At 38.1% G+C, this 21,170-nt stretch overlaps 1 protein-coding gene across 1 annotated transcript in view; it reads left to right on the forward strand.

Annotated features, from left to right (window-relative positions):
* Positions 1–21,170, forward strand: part of SPTLC3 (serine palmitoyltransferase long chain base subunit 3) — a 109,278-nt gene that overhangs the window by 30,695 nt on the left and 57,413 nt on the right. The window contains exons 3-6 of the mRNA XM_081148207.1: positions 9,763–9,917; positions 10,543–10,691; positions 18,028–18,152; positions 18,852–18,945. Of these exons, the coding sequence (XP_081004333.1) occupies positions 9,763–9,917; positions 10,543–10,691; positions 18,028–18,152; positions 18,852–18,945 (523 nt within the window). The remainder of the gene's footprint in view (positions 1–9,762; positions 9,918–10,542; positions 10,692–18,027; positions 18,153–18,851; positions 18,946–21,170) is intronic.

Consider the following 21,170-nt stretch of genomic DNA (forward strand, 5'->3'; position numbering starts at 1 on the left):
GAGTTGTTATGTTTTTAAAAATATCATAAATGGATGCTGTGATTTCAAGTACACTCTTTGGCTCTGTTCATTTTTTAAATTGTATATCTCATTTTTAATAAAAATTGTATATATTTAAGGTGTAAACCTGGTATTTTTATATACATAGTGAAATGTTTGCAATTAAAATGTTTTATAACAGTGAAATGTATCTAAAAATACAGTCAAACTAATGGACATGTCCATCTCCTCATTTATTTTTTCTTAATCAAATATAAGCACTTATTAATCCAGTTTCTCTATTTCTCTCACTGGGATAACTTCTGTAATACCAAACCATCCATTCAAACTAAAGTGCTGCCCAAATATAGAATCTCTTTTTTTATTTTTCTTCTCTTTGATTTCTACCCTAAACTCCCTGAAATTGGTTCCCAAACATGAAGGCTAGATTCATTAGTATAAACTAACTGAAAAGAATAGAAAAATGAAAATCTCTTTTCAAGAGATGCTAAAAACACCACAGGCCCAGGGCCCTGGTACCTCCCATAGGCTCCACCAGCAATCAGAAGACCCTGGCAAGGAAAAAAATGCAGACTCATACAAGGTTTAAATATGTTTGCTCGAATTCTTCTTTGAACTCTTAATTCTAGAGAAGCATGTGTCTTTTTTTAAATCAAAGGTAACTTTAGAGTCGAATTGCAATCCATTAAAGACCTCTAGATAAATTACTTTCTCAATGAGGTAATGGCCCAACTTCTCAAAACCAAGATGTGAGCAAATATGATCAAATAAATCTCAAGCATCACCAGAGACTTAAAAACCACCAGGCACAGCCTCATTTCTCAATCCTTATGGTTTGTTAACAGGTTCACCAAGACTCGTCCTAATGACTCCAGACTGTAATAAAACATTTTTAATTGCAACTTTGTGTTTACGTTAGATCCAGATAGTCTCCAGTGCCCCCACAAGTAAATCCCATACATTTCTGGCCCATCTTCAGAGATTTTTACTTCCACATGGAAGAAAGAGGGTTCAGCGATCTGTAGCTCTAGAAATTTTTAAGACATATCTCCAAATGTTCACATGAATTTAAACTTATTGTTTTGCATCCTGATGCAACATCCTGATTCTCCCAGAAAGACTGTCTTTCGAGTGGCTGGGTCCATTAGGATCACTGGGTGTGCGATACAATTTTGTCCAAAACAAACAGACGGCCCAAGCACTGGTTTTCCTGTTTGGACCTGGGTGGGACCAAACTCAGAGAGCTTTACTGGGGCTTCTCTGGGAACTTAACACATTAGCCAGAAGCTTGTAGGATGGTAATATCAGGCCAGTGCTTCTTAGTCTTGGCTGTACATTGGAATCACTTGAGAAGCTTTAAAAGCTATTAGTCCGTGGGCTTTACCGCAGATATACTGATTTAATTGCTTTGTGGTATACCCTGGTTGGTGGGGTTCATAAAAGCTGCCCAGTTGATTCTCATGTGCAGCCCAAGTTAGAAACCAATATGTAGAGCAGTGTTTCTCAAACTTTCCTGTGCATACAAATGGTCTGGAGACCATGCAGAGTCTCCTTTAATAGTTTTGGGATGGGGCCAAGATTCTGCATCTCTAAAAAGCTCCCAGATGATGCCAATGCTACTGGTCCAGGGACCACAGGTTGATTCTTCTCACAGGTATCACAGGAAACTTTGTTAGAAATATAGAATTTCTAACTCCCAGCTCAGAACTTCTGAAGGAAAATCTTTATTTTATCATGATCCTCAAGTGATGTGGACACATGTTAAAATGTGAAAATGTGAGAAGCATTGCTATTCTAGAGGTTCTCAATTTGAAATCCAGGCATCACCAGTGTTCAGATGTAAATAGTATTCTAAGACTCAGTTTCAATATGGGGGTGCCCCCCAAACCAACAAACAACTTTTGGACCAGGTGGCCCTCAGTGTTGCCTGCCAACCACATTACATTACCTTAGTACATTTAGTCACTAGCTCTTTGAGGTGACTATTTTATACTTTCTCCTTTCCTTCAAAACTTCCAATACCTTTGTCCCTCCTGATTTTCAGCTAATAATCTTGTTCCTGTTTCACTGAGGAAATAGAAGGTCAGAATATGCTTTCCTCAGCCACCACTTAACGTACCTGTGTCCACATATTTAACCTCCCCGCTACCTTTCATGACCATGGAGTAGCTGTCCGGGCTTCTGTCCAGCCAAGCCTTCTACCTGTACACTGGGTGCCACTCATCAGCAATCACTCCGTCTTGACATGTTCAAAACTGTGCACTTGAGCTTCCCTTCTGAACTTGTCCTTCTTAGTCTTCCCCAGAGTAGTGATTGGAACTCCATCAGTACAGGTATTCTGGCCAAAAACCTATCATTCTTGATTTCCTTCATTCTCTTGTACCCCAAGGCAAATCTGTCCGCAGATACTGTAAATACTATGTTCAAAATATGTTTGCTCTTCTGCTATTTCTTACCACCCCTGATGCCACCAGCTATGTCCAAACAACCATCTTCTCTTGCCTAGCTGTACCCTGCTTCCACACTCCACCCTCCAGTCTCTTCTCAACTACCAACCAACACGATTTATTTAAAATCTATGTAACATCACATAGCATCACTGGGCAAAACCCTTTAATGCCTTCTCCTCTCACTCAAAGTAAGAGCCAGAGCTAGCCAAGTCCCTACAGAATGCAGATGCCTCTAAGTCTCCCCATTCATCTCCTCTACTCCTCGGCTCTCTCACTCTGCCTCAAACACCAAGACCTCCTCACTTTTCTCAAGAAGAGCTTACAGGTACCTACTTCAGGGATTTTTCTTGCCTTCCCTTCTGTCTGGTGTGGTCCTCCCTCAACCTGACTCCCTCCCTCTCTTCCTTGACTTAAATATCACTAAGAAATCAATAGCTTTAAATGCATCAGGAATCACTGGCCAGTGAAATCCTCAATCTCCCCAACCAGGCTTGGTTGCAAATACCTTCTGGCTGCTTCTAAAAAGCAAATGCACCATCACAAGGGAGGAATATTCTTTCACAATTGCATCTAACAGATCATGTCCCATAGGTTGGCTGGCAAAACAACTGCAAAGCCTACGTTCTACAAATATTTTGTAAAATAAGACCATTAGTAAAAGTAAGATTAAATCCCAGCTTGCACACAGTGAATATTCAGGTCAATATGTATCTATATATCTATATATCTATATATCTATATATCTATATGTCTATATGTCTATATGTCTATATATAGATATATAGATATACATAACCATGTATGCACATACACAAACATAATTTCTGATGTGTCATTAAAATGTTAGTAAAATCATTGTTTTAGTTCAATACAGAACTCTCCACTTTTCTTTGCAGAAAGAATCTATAGTAATAGGCAAGGCTGATTGATCTTGATAAGATAGAGCTTTGCTAATGTATATCAACTAGTACTAAGCCAATGTGAGGAATGGGTGGGGTATCACTAGCCCTAACAAAGAGCCCTTCCTCAAACTCATGTGGTTTTTTTTCCTTTTTTCATTATAGAAATAATTAGCAAAAAGTCTCTTCAAGGTGCATTCTTTCTGTCTTTTTCATGCACTTACTTACACATATATTCATTTACACTTACTGTGTCCCTTCCTTAACTTAAACGAGATCATATCATACATGTGTGATTAATTTTTTAAATATAACTATCTGTCTGAGGATCCTTACATGCCAGGACAGGATTGCATCATTCCTTTTCATAGCTGCATAACGGTGTTCCAAAATATGAATGTATGATTATTTATTTATAGTCCCATATTTTCATTATTGCAAATAATTATTCAGTGAACAGCACATACATTTCTTTGAGGATAATTCCTAGAAGTGACTTTATGGTCCAAAGAATGTACATGTTAACTTCTGAGAGATTGGCAAATTGCCTTTCTAGAAAGCTTGCCTCGCTAGACTCCAGTCGGCAGTGCCTCAGAGTTCTTGCTTCCTTGACAGTACTTGATATATTGACATAATAAAAGATATCAGCATATTTTTATTTATTTTTGCCAATCAGGTGTGCATAGTTTTGTTCTTGTCTTAATTTGCATTTCCTGATTAAGGTGAGATGGAGCCTCTTTTCATATGACTATTAGTCATTTATATTTATTCCTCTTGAATTGCCTACTCATATCCTTTGCTCATAATTTTATTAAACTGTTTTTTCTTACTGATTTAGAGTCCCTTCTATATATCTTTATATTAATAATGTGTCTGTTAAAGGTATTTTAAATATTTATCTAGTTCTGTTTCTTGGCTTTTAACTTGTTCTACGTTATATTTAGCCATACAGTTTTAATTTATAAGTTGTATGTATCAAACATTTCTTTGATGTTTTGTTAGTTGTTGCTATTTTGCTGGGTTTTTTTTAATTTGGGAAGAGGGAGTTAATCATGTTTAGGAAGGCTTTTTAATCTTAAAATTATAATAAATTTTTCTCTAACTTTATTCAGTACTTTTATGATTTGGGGTGTATGTTTATATATTTAATTCAAAAATTCATCTAGAATTTTTTTCTATGTGCTATGTGAAGTAGGAGGACTATTTTTAAAACAGATTTTTTAAGTTGTCTCAATATCATTAAGTGTTTTTTTAACCCACTAATTTGGAATATTTATCTGCCTATTTTTTTAGGTAAATATACAAGTTTTAGGTAATTCTTAAAGATTTTATCTATGTGTATGCTTTAGAATTAGCTTGTCAGATATTGGAATTTAAGAAAAAAAGTTATTTTAATTAACAATACATTAAACCTATAGATTAACTTTGGAAAATTTGACATTTCAATAATATTTAGCCTTCCCATTCAGAAACACAATGTTTCTGAATTCATTTAGATATTTATTTAGATATTCCTCTCCATTTATTTAGATATTTCTTATGGTCTTTATTAATATTTTAAAACTTTCTTTTTTCTAAAGTTCTAGTATATCCTCTTTGATTGTTATTTGGTTTTGATTTTTTTGGTGGTGGTGCTATTTGAATACTATTTTTTCCCCTATCCCATATTTTAATTAATGGTTGATGGCATATGGGAAAGCTATTGATATTTTTATATTAATTTCAAATGTTACCACCTGAATGAATTCTCTTCTTAGTTGTCACAGCTTCTCACATAGTTGTATTGCAATGTCTTTCTTCATGAATTCACAGGCTACTCTGTGGCAGTACTGAACATGTATTCTTATTGAATTCTCCAGGCACCTATGAAATAGGGATCGTTACTCCCATTTTACACATGAGAAAACTGAGCCCAAGAGGGTTAAAAAACTGGCCACAGGTTATACAAGTAGTAAGTGGCAGAGCCAAAGTCACACCCCCGTATCGTTAACCACGTTCACTCCACCTCTGCACCAGTGCATTTGTCAGGTGCTATGCTTTTTAACATATTACTGATCATCTTCAGCCCAGGTAGGCCTTATTATCTGCACTCTATGAAGAGGAAATTAACATCAGAGAGGCTACTTGACTGGTTCAAGGTCACACAGCAAGTAAAAAATGGAGCTGGGTTCAAACTCAGGTCTGTCTGCCTCCAAAGCCTTAAACCAATCTCCTACAGATCAAATATCCCTGGCACCTTAACCCTTCATCATAGGACATGTTAGAGTCATTTGAGCAGAACATTTCCCCATCCTGGCTGCCCTTCTCTGGGCACAGTTTGTCAAAGGACCTTTAGAAATCTGATGTTGAGACCTGGTAAAAGAAATAGCTATTTCCCAAAAGGAAATAATGATATAAAATTAAATATTAGGTGATAACAGGACTGTCAATGTAGGATCAAATGAATAATTGTGCTTGATAATGACTCTTTTTCTCTCTACAAATTCATGATGCTATTTGCTACTGAATGGGCATGTAGTTAAATCAAAAAAGAATGGAAATGCTTCCATATTTAGTAGTATTTTTTTTTACAATGGGTCATGAATATGTTCTCTTTACTTCCTTGTAAACATCTAGTCCCACAGCATGATTTATTGAAAAGAGCATTACTTTTAGAACAAAATACAATTCCCAATTTGACCACTCAGATTTTCCGCCTTTTCATTAATTTGTCTATAAAACTTGGATAGAAATATCTATCACACTTGGAAAATTATGAAGTATCCTACAGGTTTAAAGGTAGAAAAAGAAGGATGGTCATATTGCAGAAGAAACAAGCCATTTTTGTAGCTCCAGTTTTAGGCTTTGCTCAACCCTCCTGCACCCTAACCCTAAAATGGTTATGTTCCTATAGCCTGGGTTTACTCTCACATCTAGTCATTTGTGTCTGAAAGAAAAATAAAGAGTGAGTAGGTCAAGTGACAAGTTAAATCCACAGATGGATAAAGACATTGCAATGCCATTGCAATGCTATGCTATTGCAATGCTTGTTTTTGCAATATCTAGTCCAGTTTCATTTTCTGGTATAGTTAAAATGCTGTGGGAGGCTTACCTGACACTGGAGGACATTGACCTTTGCAAGGTATTGGCTTCTTCTGAAGAAACCCCACTGATGCTCAAAGGAATGGGGTGGGGTGACGGCACCGTGCAGTGGCAGGAAGCCTCAGAGGTGAGGGGAGGAGGCGGCGCCAAAGGCAAGGCAGTTCTTCCCTGGACCAGATCTTGAGTTCTAAATAGGTTCCCAAGTTCATTGTCCTCAGGAACATGTAGGCTGCCAAGCCTGATGTTTAGATCTAGGTTAGTGCTCACACCACCCACAAATAAATGATTCTGTGTGGTTTAAGAAAAAATGGCCCATCCCTTTAAAAGAAGTTTTAAGCACCTAATTAATAAAAAGTTCTCTTGAATGTAAAGGTCATTCCCTAGCAGAAAATGTTTCTCTATCCTAAATGTTTCTCTAACCTATTCTAATAGGTTAGATTCCTTGCATTTTGCCCTCAGAGCATTGATCTTAGTTAAGAGCTGGCTGCTGGTTTCCTCACTGGTAGAAACTTGGGATCTCTGAGCCAGAAGCCAGGGAGGTTTGGCAGAGTGGAGTAGTTCCTCACCTTCCCTCAGGGTCCATAACGGCACATCTGTATAAGGCATTAATGATGGGAAGCCCCATGTTGTTTTCTCGAGTCAATGGCAAGTTCCTTATGGTGAGTCAACACTCCCATGATCCGGCAATCTATTGGGCTTAGTTTTCCATATTGTTGGTCATATTTTTTCATCATTGCTGGTGTTTTAGAGGGAAGCTTGGGCAAGCTGAGCAGGTGCCAGCCTGAAGTGACACTGAAGTGACTGCTGGGAGGGTGGGAGAAGTGGGAGGTTGACCTGAGTTCAAGTCCCTTTTCTGGATCTGATTTTTCTCACTTGTCAAGTGGATATTTGAACTCTATGATTTCCATGCCCCCTCTGCCCTGGTATATTGTGAATCTTGTGGGTCCATGTCTGAAATTAATTTTGTTTTAATTTTGAAGACATGATATTTTGGTTCTTTTCTACCTAAAACCAACTGTTTTCCTAAATCACCTGTTCAGTTCTCTCCTAAACCAGCTGTTAATTTTATTTTGAGTAAGATTTCTCATAAAATCTAAAATCATCATTTCATTCAGAATCCAGAAATATTACTTAAAGACCCATTGTCTCTTTTTCTCTAGATAGGATGAGTTTATATGATGTATTTCAAATAAGAAATAAAAAATTAGAAATAGAAGGATATTCCCAAATTACGTTTGGAGATGTAGCATAATCTGCAGGTTAGTAAACAGTCTGTAAAAAATGTTTGGGGAAAAAATTCCTGTAATTACACAATCTCCTTTTCTCTCAAAAATATGTCCATTTCCTTGTTAGAACATAAAAGGGTAAAACTGATTATCATAACCTTGTAACTTTAAATCATAACAAAACCTAGATCAGGATATTTAGCTATTTGAGAGCAAATGCACTTGGTATAAGACTTTTCACCTTACAAATATGACCAGCATAGTAGCCCAACCATCCTTCAAATTCACATGCAGTAGATGCCCCGGTATGTGGTTATAAACATCCTGTCTTATAGATAATCAAAACTTCACCTCAAAAGTGATGCCATTGTCACTGAAAACCAGAGGGCAAAGTGACAGAAAAGATCGTGGCTTGGATTCAGTCACTGGCCATTAAAACCTGCAGGTTCTGCATATTTCCCTCAGGAGTGGACCAGCTCAGGAGATGAAAGGGCCTAACCAGTAGCACAAGGTCTCCCACAAGCCTTTCCCCCTGGTTCTCTAGTTCCCCCAGGAAATTAGCTCCATTTCACAAGGGAAGGAGAAAAAGAAGTCAAAGAGGATGGGCAGGAGAATGAGAAAGCTCACTCCCAATTATTCAGTGGCTCCCCATTGCCTCCAGGGATGTGAGTTCCTCATTTAGACACTTAAGGCCCCCACCTTCTGTGCCAGCTAACATGACAGCCTCACCCACACCACAGGGGAAAATAGGGGCTGGGATCAGAGAGGTAACAGGGAGCCAGACCAGTCAAGACTCTGGTTCTGACTCCCAGTGAGGTGGGAGCCATTATAGGTTCCTAGCTAAGAATAACAAGATCCACCTTATGTTTTATTCAATGAACGAACCGTTGGTCTTGCCCAAAATGTCCACAGAGACATGTTGTCCATGCCAGATGCCCTTGATATTTGGTCCTGTCCAAAATGTTCATACTTAGAAAATACCCCTCAGGTTAAACAGCCCATTTATTTCTACTTTTGGTTTACAGGATTCATACATAAAAAATCCTATCATGTTTTACTGGTACAATAATTGTATTGTGGCTCTATTGCAAATAATAACCCTTCTCACCTCAGTAGCCTTGCTGGTAAAGACACATGCGGTGAGGTAGATAGGTGGGTGTGGGCCAGATGTCTCCATGGACGTTTTGGTACGTGATCAAATGTCCTGCAAGGGTTTTCTGCTTATTCATTCTTCTCAAATACACCCTACATTTCCAGCATATGAATCCCTTCACCCCAATGGGGGTCCAAGCATCCCTGCCAATAGCAATCTCATTCTACCGTTAGTGTCCCTCCTACATAAAGCTACCTTGATTCCTCTGGCAAGATTCTCTCCCTCCAACTCTAATCTTACATATGTCCAAAGTACTTGGCTTAGGCCAAGGTTTTGCATTTTCTGCCTTATACTTACTATTAGGAGTTAGATGGCAACATAGATATGTCTTGCTTTGAACCTCAGTTGGATTGCAAATCCCTCAGGCATGGATTACATTTTATACAGCAGAACAGTGCTATTATTTTAACTGTGAGAGAAGACAGGTGCCTCCACAAACTCGACTTAGTTTCAAGGTCCTTGACTATATGATATCCAGATACCTGCCAACACTTTTGCCAACAGGTACAAAGTTCAAGTTCACCCACATTTCTAAATACAAAATGAGTGGGGATATTCATGTTTTAAAAAGTTAAGACCGAATTATCACCCAACCAGCTTTTCCCAACTAAACTGCTTTGGACATAAACACCGATTGTTACTTTTCAGATGAAATTCTGCAGGGGTTCATTGTCTCCATGCATTTTGGACTTGTTTTACATTGCTCTGTCATCTTTTTGCCATTACTTACTACATTTTTTTTACCTTCCCCACTAATATGTAAGTTCTTTTGGCATAGAGTCCTCACAGTTATTTATGGACCCTACCTGTCTCCTTACCCATAAATCCTTGCTCAAAAAATATTTGTAAGTGGAGTATTTGTGTGGATCTTCCAGGTCTTCTCCTAGTCTTCAATTGCAAAAGAGATACAAAAAGCAGAGGATCAAAGGTAAACTTCTGCCTCTCTTATACAGGATTTCGTGCCACTGTATCAAAACTTTGAGAATTTTTACACACGAAACATTTACATGAGAATCAGAGACAACTGGAACCGGCCCATTTGCAGTGCCCCAGGGCCTCTGTTTGACGTGATGGAGAGGGTATCGGATGACTACAACTGGACATTTCGGTGAGGCAACCACCTGGAGGAGCTCGGTTGAAAGTAAATCCTTTCGAGAAAATCCTATCATGGCCACCAGATTACAGATGTGAAAACCCAAAGCAAGGAAGCAACTGGTCTTCCATCATTCAGCCTTTTGCAAGCCCTCATATGCAAGTGGGTGAAGTCACAGTAATTATGCTGCCAAGTGTGGCTTGTTTATATTATAATTTAAGCAAAACCTGTGTCAGAAGGTGCAGGATACACAGAGCCAGCAAGGAAAAGCCCTGTTCAGCTTTATTGGCAAATCATACCCTCCTATTTCTTGCTGAAGGAGACAATGATGACTGTGGCTTTTTCTCATTTAGAACGTTCTTGCTGGAATTTAAACCAGAGCACAGGTGTCATGAAAGCTAGTGCTCAAGGAAAATCAGGGCTAAGTAATATTGCATGACTTGGGATACACTCTACCCAGCTTCATTATGGGGATACTTTCCTCTAAGGACAAACCATTTTGTGGTGGCAACAATGCAAGTCTAAAAAAATATATATGATTTGGGCCAGAATGCAAGATCTCTTTGTGAGTCTTGCATGGGGCACTAGGATGATATTAAATGCAACAGTCCTTTGTGCTCACTTGCCCTTCTCTTGGCAGGTTCACTGGAAGAATCATCAAGGATGTCATCAACATGGGCTCCTACAACTTCCTTGGCCTAGCAGTCAGGTACGATGAATCTATGAGGACAGTGAAGGATGTTTTAGAGGCATATGGAGTAGGTGTGGCCAGTACCAGACATGAAATGGGTATGTATGTTCACTATTTTGAAATTTTATCTAGTTAGGTCTCAAATTACCTGTGGCTACTTCTCAAGTCCAGATTTTATCTAAACTGTGTGCCTCAAAAAGCTGTTATAAAATGCAAAAGGGAAAAGGTATATGAAAGTCTTCATGGAAATTTTGAATGCTTGTTCTTGCCAAATTGTTTACTAACTATAGATGTTAGTTCTTCAGAATAAAAAAATGAATATTTTCTAACCATTATTATCTAAAATAGCAACTATTGTCTCTTTGGCCTGGTCCCTTTTTGGGTCCTTTCTCCCACCTTTCTTTTCCTTTTTTCTTTTTTAAACAGCTTTATTAAGGTATAATTGATATTCAAAAAAACTGTACTTATTTAATATATACAATTTAATGAATTTGGACACATGCATACACCCTTGAAACCATCACTGCAGTCAAAGTAATAAACATAGCATCAACTCAGAAAGTTTCTTTGTGCCCCTTTTTTGTGGTAAGAACACTTAACATGAGACCTACCGTTTTAACAAATTCTTAGGTGCACAATACAGTGTTGTTAACTATAGGCACTATGTGGTATACAGAGGATATCTAGAACTTATTCACTTGCATAACTGAAATGTTATACCCACTGAAAAATAACTTCTCACTTGGATTTGGCTTTTTCTCCCACTTTTCTGAATGATGTCCATCCCTGATCTTGATTTGTATATTATCTGCCTCTGCTACTAAAACATAAGCTTCATTAAGGAAAGAATTGGCCTGTTCACTGTTGTAATGAATGAATGAATGAATGAATGAATGAATGAAGGATGAATGAATGGGCAAGGTAGAACAGACTGCTTATTTATTTCTTTTTTAGCTGAAATATTCTCTCTTATTCAAAGGAGTGAAATAGGAGAGAAGGAAACCACTACTCCACTGCACGGGGGAAGAGAGATGCAAGCTTCCTCTTGTAGAGTTCTTTGCTACTCCTGGCCCATTGTTTTCTTATGTGTCATCTCATTTAGTCCTCACAGAAAGCCTGTGCTATAGCTGGTGGCACAGTTGGTGTATTCCCATATTCTAGAGGAATAAACTAAAGATCATAGTGATTAAGCGATGGGCCCCTGGTGGCTTAGTAATCCCCTTAACTCCCAGTGTAGCTCAGTAGCTTCCCATCCAGGATAATTATGCACGGCCTGTCCAAGAACCAGGAGCAAATATGCTAAAAGAGACTTACTATTAATGAAAAATGAGTCCTAAATTAGATAACCAGTTGGCAGAAGGGCTTTAAAAGCATATAATTATTCAGATCTGTGCAATAAATGACAACTCACATTGAATGAAGGAACTTTTTATCCAAATAGCCAGTAAGTACTTATCTAAAGCTCTAGAATTTATACATGGTTGCTCAAATTTTTTAAGAAAGAAATCTTACTTATCTTCATTTGAGGCATGAGGACTGGAGGTATGAAAAGCAGGGTATGAAAAGGTCACACTCCACTTAGAACTGGGTTGCTCCATTTGGCAATGGGGCAGAGGGTGGAAAAAGACCCTGGCCGTGAGAGACATGGAGTCAGTAACCTTTGGGGATGTTTCCTCTGGTGCTAGTGACACCTAACACCAGGGTTATTAATGAACCAGGCAGAAAACACATTCCTGAATATAATGACACCCCCATCTCACTGAGACAGAGCATCCCCCCATCACAGACCACAGAACTGCAAGGGTGGGAGCTTGACAGAGCAAGGGTTTGCCTCCAGTGGAAGCTGCATGTGGAATATGGGTCCCTGACTCTGCAGGCCCAGTAAACCCAGAGAACCCAGAGGCGATGCTCCCGGCTGGAACTGCCACAGCCTCAGTCCCCTCCCCACCTGCTCACCCTTCTGAATAGATGGGCTTTTAATATTCACCTGCTTCACTGAGCTCTCCTGCTCAAGCTCTAGGAAGATTTCAACAGTTTTCAAGTAAACAGTGAGAGAGCAAAATAGAAGTCGTCCACACTAATTGTAGGCAAATAAAAGGACTGAAAGCAAGGATATAAGCAATCCAAAATAAATAAGTAAACAGAGTACATTCAAAATACTTCTGCCGCATAAATAGTAACCTTAACATAACATACAAGAATTAGTAGCATAATTTTGAATGCCATTTATTCCAACAAATATAAGTAACTTTTGGAAAATGTATGTTATATAGTCTTAAGAAAATGTTTAATAGTGTAAATGGATTAATGATAAAAACTTGGGAATGCAGAGACTTAATTTTTAGTAACCAAATAGCTTCTTGAGGAACCAAAAGTAAAAGTTTAAGAATGTTTAATCACTTAAAAAAAAATACCTCTCAGCCTTTCAAAAAAAGTTTCCAATGTCCTAGGGGGGAAAGAACACAGAAGTTATATTTCAAAATAGGAAAATTAAGCAAAAAAGAATATCAAGAGGAAATATTTAGGTAGGTTCAACAACCTGTAGCTAAGGTTTGCGAGCTATTGGTTTAAGCTTGAGGAACAGGATGAAAAAATACAATGGAATCACTACACCCAAGCTGCTAAACTATTACAATCAAATAGGTTGAGGTTTGAGGATACAATTCTATTCCTGTTTTAACTAGCCTGGGAACTTAAACTTTTGAACTTTCCAGGCCTGCATCAATGCCTGGATATATATCAAACCTCTGGATAGCCCTCTGACTACCTTGAAGGACTAGGGAAAGAATGGTCACCTATTCAGACCAGCTGGTATCCATTATCTAGACTTCTGGTTATCTGTAGGATGACCATCTCAGATCAATCCAGAGGCTAAGAATATTAACCAAGTTAGTCTAAAAATTTTCAAGATGTATTTTATTTTGTGTGAAGTGAACACCATCTATGCTTAGGAGATCGAGTCTATCAGTAAAAACTGAAAAGTAAGTACTAGACACTACAGAGAATCAGTGAAGATGGTTGGTTTTGATATCTGAACATGGCCCACCTGAAACACACTGGGGGTCCAGATTTCCAAAACCAGGAAAGGTTCAACTCAGGCAAACTAGAGAGAAGCTTTGTCTTCTTTCTTTCCCCTGCCCCATTTTTCTTCTACAAGGGTGTGCAATAGATGTGTAGCAGTAGGAGTATATTATTTGAATATGTGTGTGTGTGTGTGTGTGTGTGTGTGTGTATGTGTGTATGTGTTCTATAAGCCCTTTATGCTGCCATGGTTTCAGCCAGCAACTATTAGTAAGAAGTTCACTTCTAGCAAAGCAAACTCATGGACTGCCACAAGACTAACTGCCAATAAAAGTGCATCTCTACTTGTAGATTTTTCTTCCTTAGAGAAGGAAGGCCTTGTGTTTGATCCATCTCACTGGGGAAACCTGAATAGTATGCATACCTAAACAGTGCTTATTTGAGAACATTCCTTCAAATTATAACTGCAGTTTCAAGAAGTAGCCTTCAAATGTTTTCATTTTTAAAAGTCAGAAAGGACACATTGGCTTAGGAATCAATACAACTGAATATAATAGGTAATTACTTTCCATCCTCAAGTTTCAGCTGTTATTTTCATGTTAGGTAAAATGTGCAAATTTGCTGAAATGTCTCTTCTTTTTTTTCCAAGTTTGAGAACATTGTCCTTAATCAATAGATGGTCTGTCTCCCTCTTCATCTTCTGGACAAATTCTCTGCTATCATTCAAATCTAATTATCAAGGCTGTTGTGTTTTTTCTCAAATGTTTGTAGCTAGATCCAGGAAGTGTGCAGTCTTGCTAACCTGAGCTACTGAGTAAGGGGCCAGCCTGAATTTGCAAAATGTTGAAATCAAAGCCTATGTCAAATAAATATCATCTTACGGCCTTCAAGTTCTTATGGGAATGAGCAGTTTCTAAGAAACTATTACCAAGTAGAGATCTTACATTCTTTTTAAAAAGCAAGTTTAATTAACATGGCTTTATGCAAATCAATGCTATAAACATGCTTTAAAGCAGTAGATTCAATTAAATAGGCTATTAAATATCCCCACCTCAATTAGTTTTACCTTCTTAATTTACACAGCAAACCCCATCTTCATAAATAGTGCCAATTCTTCTCAGACAAAATTATTGTAAAATCTGATTAATAAGATTTCATTGCCTTTCTCTCAAGCCTTTTTATTTTCATTTAAGAGTATTTGTAAGAGGAGAAGGACTCTCAGAGGAATTGTTTAGAAGTAGGAAAATGAGTGTGTATGTTGGTTTCTGAAAGCCTTTTGGAAATTTCCTAATACCTGTTATAGTTCTAACAAGGTAATTGGCCTTCTCTTGACAGTGATAGAAATTACAGCCCAGCCAAATTTCAACTAGCAGGGATATTTTTACAAATGTGGGATTTGGCCCTGTAGGTTCAACAGAGCCAAGCAAGCATAACAATTCAACAAAATATACCAATAATTTTCACAAGTATAATACTTGCCAGCAAAGTAATACCTGGGATAATCGAACAACATTAGAACTCATAGAATTTTAGAATTTGTAGATTAGCTACTACCTTCTCTCCACCCACACAAATACCATATACATGAAGTCTAGAGATTTTTTTAATGACTTGCCAGTCAATGTTCACACAGTGAGTAGGTTGAGAAGTCAAGACTAGACACTAGTCCTCCTGAGTCTCACGGAAGAGCTGTTTGCACTATCCCATATTGTTCATAGCTAAAACCAAAGACCATCTACATTAGGGCTCACCAAACTGCCCCCCGTTTTCTTACTGCTCCCAAGTTACAAATTTTTTTATAGTCTTAAGTAGTTTAAGAATAAAAATAAGAATAATATTTCGCAACATGTGAAATTATATGGAATTCAAATTTTAGTATTCATAAATGAAGTTTTATTGCAACAGAGCCACACCCATTCTTTTGTGTACTGTGTATGACTGCTTTGACTTTATAAAGGCAGAGTTGAATCATTGCAACAGAGACCACATGGCCCTCTATAAATGTTTGCTGATATAGACAAATACTCAGCATCATAGCAACCTGGGAAGAACCCTGTAGATTTAATGCCATTGTCCAGATTTCCAAATCCAGTGCATGTTAGCACACATCAAACTTTAGCCTCCCTTACTTTAGACCAAAATCCCTGTCCCATCCAAATATACTAAGGACACTGCTGAACTTTCATTGACATAGCCACCTGGGTATATCCTTGAAAGCCACTGATACAAACTTGAGGAAGACCAAGGACATTGTCAATGTGTACTACTAACGTCCCACATTCAAGCAATTATCTCTGGGAATGGGAGCATCTGGGGTGGCAAGAGTACTTACTACTTGACAGAAATGTGATGCTTACCCATTTAATCCATACCCTCTTTATAATTCTAAAGAGTTAGATGGTGGTATAATCAAGGCCATTTTTTATCATTTTGGCATTTATGTTTCTTCTAATACACAGGACATAACCTAAATACGACTTTTCACCTGGTATTGACTAGCAGAATTAAGAAGACTTGAGTTGCAGAGTCAAGGAATTTATCCAGGCTTCTTCTATTTTTTTCCTACTTATTTCATGTGTCTTTCCAACTCCTTCAGGGCAAACACCTGTTTATATTTTCTTGAGCTCTATACCAGCTGGACACCCTGTGTAGTGTGAACATATTGTAGTAAGCCAAGAAGGAGTAGGATAAGCTCTACAAGTAAAAAGTGGGGACTGAAAGACTACACAAGGGCCTATAAATTAATTTCCCTCCATGCTACCAGATAAAACTTAGCCATTTTATCATGCACCATGTCCAGAATTAATTCTCTGCTCTTTCACTGAAGTAAAGTAGAGAAAGGGTAATGGAATCACAACTGAGCGTTGACAAAGTCCCTAGTGTTTAATCTAACTTCCTTGTATAGTGGAGCAAACTAAAGTCCAAAAAGTCTCAGTAACTTTCCCAAGGTCACATAGCTAATGTGGTTCACAAACTCACGTGTGCAAGAAGTGTTGCTGAAGTGCTGTGTGAAGAAGTTGTTGTTGTTTTAAACAAGTTAAAGTTAACACTAAGCCCAAATATAGCTGTTCTATTTTTAGGCCATGTTGGGGCTCCCATTCATCAAGAGAGAGCAAATGTTCTAGGGTATTATGCAGCTGGCAAACATCAAAGATATTGTACTAAGCCCTACAAATGGTGTATTTTTTACCCTTATAGCACATCTCAATTCAGCTACTACATTTTCATTGAGTAAAGTGAAATAAGTAGAATATAACCCTATCAAAATAATTCAGTTGTCTTTAGTGGGAAATTTTTTACAGTGCCTCACTTTTAAAATTTAAATTAAGTTCAATAAAATTTAAAACTCAGTTTCTCTATTGCACTAACCACTTGTAGCTAGAGGCTACCATATGGGATCGTGCAGATCTAGAAATTATAGTGGCGGCAAACAGAATAATATAGGAGCATTGGGTTTGCTCTCAGTCAGGCATAAAGGGATTATGTATAGAAAGGGGTCAGAGAGTAAGCATATAAAAGAGAGTAAAGTGATGAAAACATGAACTTTGGAGTTAGACTAGATTATCTCTGTTGCTTTTTTTCTGTGACCTCTTTACACTTCAGCTTTCTTACCTGCAAAGTAATAATACCTGCATTATTGGGCTATTAAGATTAAATGAGATAACCTAACACCTAAATAGTGGGCTTTGAAATCTAGCAGATTCCAAAGGTTCAATAAATTATAACTAGAGTTATTAGTATTTGTGAAAGTCATAGGATCTGTTTACATTTGAGTGTGGGGAACTTCAGAGGGGTTATAACTTAATTATTTGTGGGATATAGGGTACAGAGAGAGAGAAATTTTGTGGCATTTTTGTAATTTTTACTGCATTATAAGGCATTTATATAGAAAGGTACACCAATCACAACTATTCAGCACAATGGATTTTCACAAAGCAATCATACCTGTGTAACTAGCACCCAGATCCAGAAATAGAACATTTAGAGAATCTCAAAGCTCTTCTCATGCTCCCAGCAAAAGAAACCACCATCCTGACTTCCAACACTATAGGTTAGTTTTATCTGCTTGTAAATTTTATACAAATGGACTCATACAACCTGTATGAGTATATGTATAAGTGTCTGACTTCTTTCACTCTATCACAAATTTGTGAATTTTTTATGTTGATGTGGGGGGCAGTGACTTGTTCTTTCTCGTTGCTATGTTGAATTCTACTATATAGATACTCCCACAATGCATCTGTCCATTCTATAGTAGATGGACATTTGGGCTGTTTCTATATTGGGACCATAGCAAGTATATCTGCTATGCACACTCTTACCTATGTGTTTTGGTGATGGGTATGTACTTGAGTTTTTATTCTCGGACTTGTTGAGAGAGAAGACTCACTCATCCTATTATTTCATGTGCAGGGACCTTGAATAAGCATAAAGAGTTGGAGGACCTTGTGGCTAAGTTCCTGAATGTAGAAGCAGCCATGGTCTTTGGGATGGGATTTGCAACTAACTCAATGAATATCCCTGCACTAGTTGGAAAGGTGAGAATTTGTTAACATAATTGTCTTCTGCTGTATTTTTCCTAAGAATTATAACTCTGAGAAGGCTCTTTGTTAGAGGTGTGGCTCAGAAGGTCATTTTCTGAGGAAAAGCCTAGTGGATGTCCAGGTTTTTAAATAAATGTACTGGCTTAGTCCAGCAGTAAATTAGATTGGGCTTTTCACATGCCTCAGACTGAGTTGCCATTCACACTTTTCCAAATGCAATGTTTTTAACTGTAAAGCAGTGATGTTCTTGCTACATGGATGTCAATACAGTGAAAAATGAGAAAGCAAAAAAAGACCCCTGCCTTTCAGCAGGAACACACCAAAATTGTCCCAAATAATCCAGTATGGGATTGATAGGCCCCAGCAAGTCCACAACCCACCCCAAAGCATATTAGCTTTCCTGACAAACATCAATTCTTTATACAATAGCTGCTGCTTAACCAAAATCTTAAATGACTTTTTCTGCTGAAAATTATATGCAAATGACTGAAGATGTAACCCCTTAAAACAATGCCTGTCTCCATCAGCTAATTGCTATATAGTATTTTATTCATATAGACAGCAGGTTAAACTTCCGGGCATTTAAAATTGAAGTGGGTTTGTGGACTTATGTTTCAAGTTCCTGTTTCCACATGTTGTTTTTCCTTAATTTTATTTATTGACCTGTGTTTTATATGCTTGTTTTCTAAACAGGGATGCCTCATTTTAAGTGATGAGTTAAACCATGCGTCTCTCGTGCTTGGGGCCCGACTGTCAGGTGCAACCATAAGGATCTTCAAACACAACAGTGAGTGTCATTATATTTAGCCAACATGTACCACTTGTTTCTAGAAGAAAGTGAAAATGATCGATAGGGCTTTGTCCTTGCTCTTCAAACTGGGAGCTTGGCCTAATGAAACACAATTATGTTTATGTTCACTACTGGCTTGTTAACCTCTGCTGACCCAGAACAAATGGTTGAAGTGCATTGGACACTCGGATTGTTAAGTGCAATCCAAACACATTAGCGTCACTGTTATTAGTGGTCTTGCATTATGGCCTCTGAAGACATGACTGATCTCTTAGGGCCACCATTTAATTATCAGGAGTGTTATCACTCTTCCTTTTCTATTGCTGTGCCTTGGGGAAATGTGGAGGCCTGTTTAAGTCGTATGTTATAGTCGAGTAAAACATGACCTTCCTTAGCATAAAGCTGCCTTGCACTGTGCCCATCCACTGCGTTCTCAGATACAGCCCCCAACACAAGTAGTCTATTCAACTTCATTGAAACGATCTTTCAGGCTCTGCCTTGTGTGGCTGGGTGATGAGGAGGAGACAGAGGTTACTTATTCTTACTGACTTGATGGGGCAGCATGGGAAATATTAAGAAATACTTAAAAGGAACTGGTGGAGGACACCTGTGTTCTATTGTTCTATTGATTGTTGCATCACCGTATGCAAATCCTTTAATCATTCACGTACTCAGTTTTTTCGTCTGTAATATAAGGGTGTTGAACTACATGGTGTGCAAGGGTCCTCCTGGTTCAGTTTCTGATTCTAATTCATTACTCTCATTGGAACTTACCTTTCTTTCTGTGTGTGTACACGTGCGTGCACACACATACACACTCTTGTTTCCTCTCTCTTTTTTACCACCTTTCCCTCCTGCTTTTCTGTCCTCTCTAATTTTTCCTCTCTCTCTTCCTTGGCACTACCCTCATGCTCCAATGGCGTAACAAAGACCAAAGTGAGAAGAACAGTGACAGAGGACTGAGGAAGAATCATTCCAGTTGTTATGTTCACCTCGCAGAAATATCAAACCAAAGAACAAATGTCACACGGGAAGCAAAGCAAATGAGTGGGAGAATTCTGAAGTGAACCTCCTTTCTAACTTGTAGAGCTTTTCTAATGAAAAATCTCCTGCTTTTGCTGAATGGGGTGAGGCCTGGCTATGCCTTTCCTGAACCACCTTCAGCAGCTATGCGAATATGCATACTCGGGAGTCGAGTTCAGAACCACATCCTCTGGAAGAACCAGACTTGAGGTTCCCTCCAACTTAGCTCAATTACGACAGCCAGGTCAATGTCAATTCAAAATATCTAGTCTCCATTTCTTTACTGTGCATCAAACATTCAATCTTGGTTAGTCTCTGATAAGCCAAGTTATAGTCCTCCAGTTCTGTTTCATTTACCATTGATTGTCACACCTATACTCAAATTATTTTGAGTGTTGAAAATTCATGTTTAGAGTAGACATCTTTTAGGGGTTCAAGAAATGAATGTATTAAGAGACCACAGAAAATATCTATGGCACTAGCACAGTTATGCTATACCCTTTTGATTCTTTGGCATGACAGGTGATTGGTGATCAAATATTTCATCTACTTGGGGAACAATAAAGAACAGTTGACAATTATTCAACTGTAGTTCCACCCATAGATATAGTTAAACATAATGATCTTATATAGTCCCCTTGTATAGTCCACTCTGCGTTGTCTCAGGACTGGTTTGTGTGATTAAAAGGATACAGTAGAAGAGATGATGTGTCACTCTTAAGATTATGTTTTAAAGACATTATGGCCTCTGCCTCTCCTTTCTTGGATCACACTTATGAGGATATTCAGGCACCAACCAACCATGGGAGAAGAATATCTTGACTCGTCTCCTGGCCTCACTTCAAGCCTTCAGATGACTGTAGCTCCAGCCAACATCTTGACTGCAGCCTCACAAGTTTCATGGGCCAGAATACCCAGCTAAGGTTCCCAAATTCCTGATCTGTAAAATCTACAAGATAATAATGTTTGTTGTTTTAAGCCTCTAAGTTCTGGGATAATGTGTTATATAACAATAGATAATTTATATAACTTCCCTGGCCACCATTGCTGGGGCTGAAGCTGGGCACCCAAGGATGACTTCCTACTTCTTCCTTCTTTGAATCTGGAATGAATAGCTCATTCTAAAATGAATGGCTCAGTAGAGCCTGAGTCCTTCAACACAGCTACTTTATGCACATGGTCACTTAAGATAAAGAGAT

The sequence above is a fragment of the Miniopterus schreibersii genome (assembly GCF_964146895.1).
Source record: "Miniopterus schreibersii genome assembly, chromosome: 10".
NCBI classification, from domain to species: domain Eukaryota; kingdom Metazoa; phylum Chordata; class Mammalia; order Chiroptera; family Miniopteridae; genus Miniopterus; species Miniopterus schreibersii.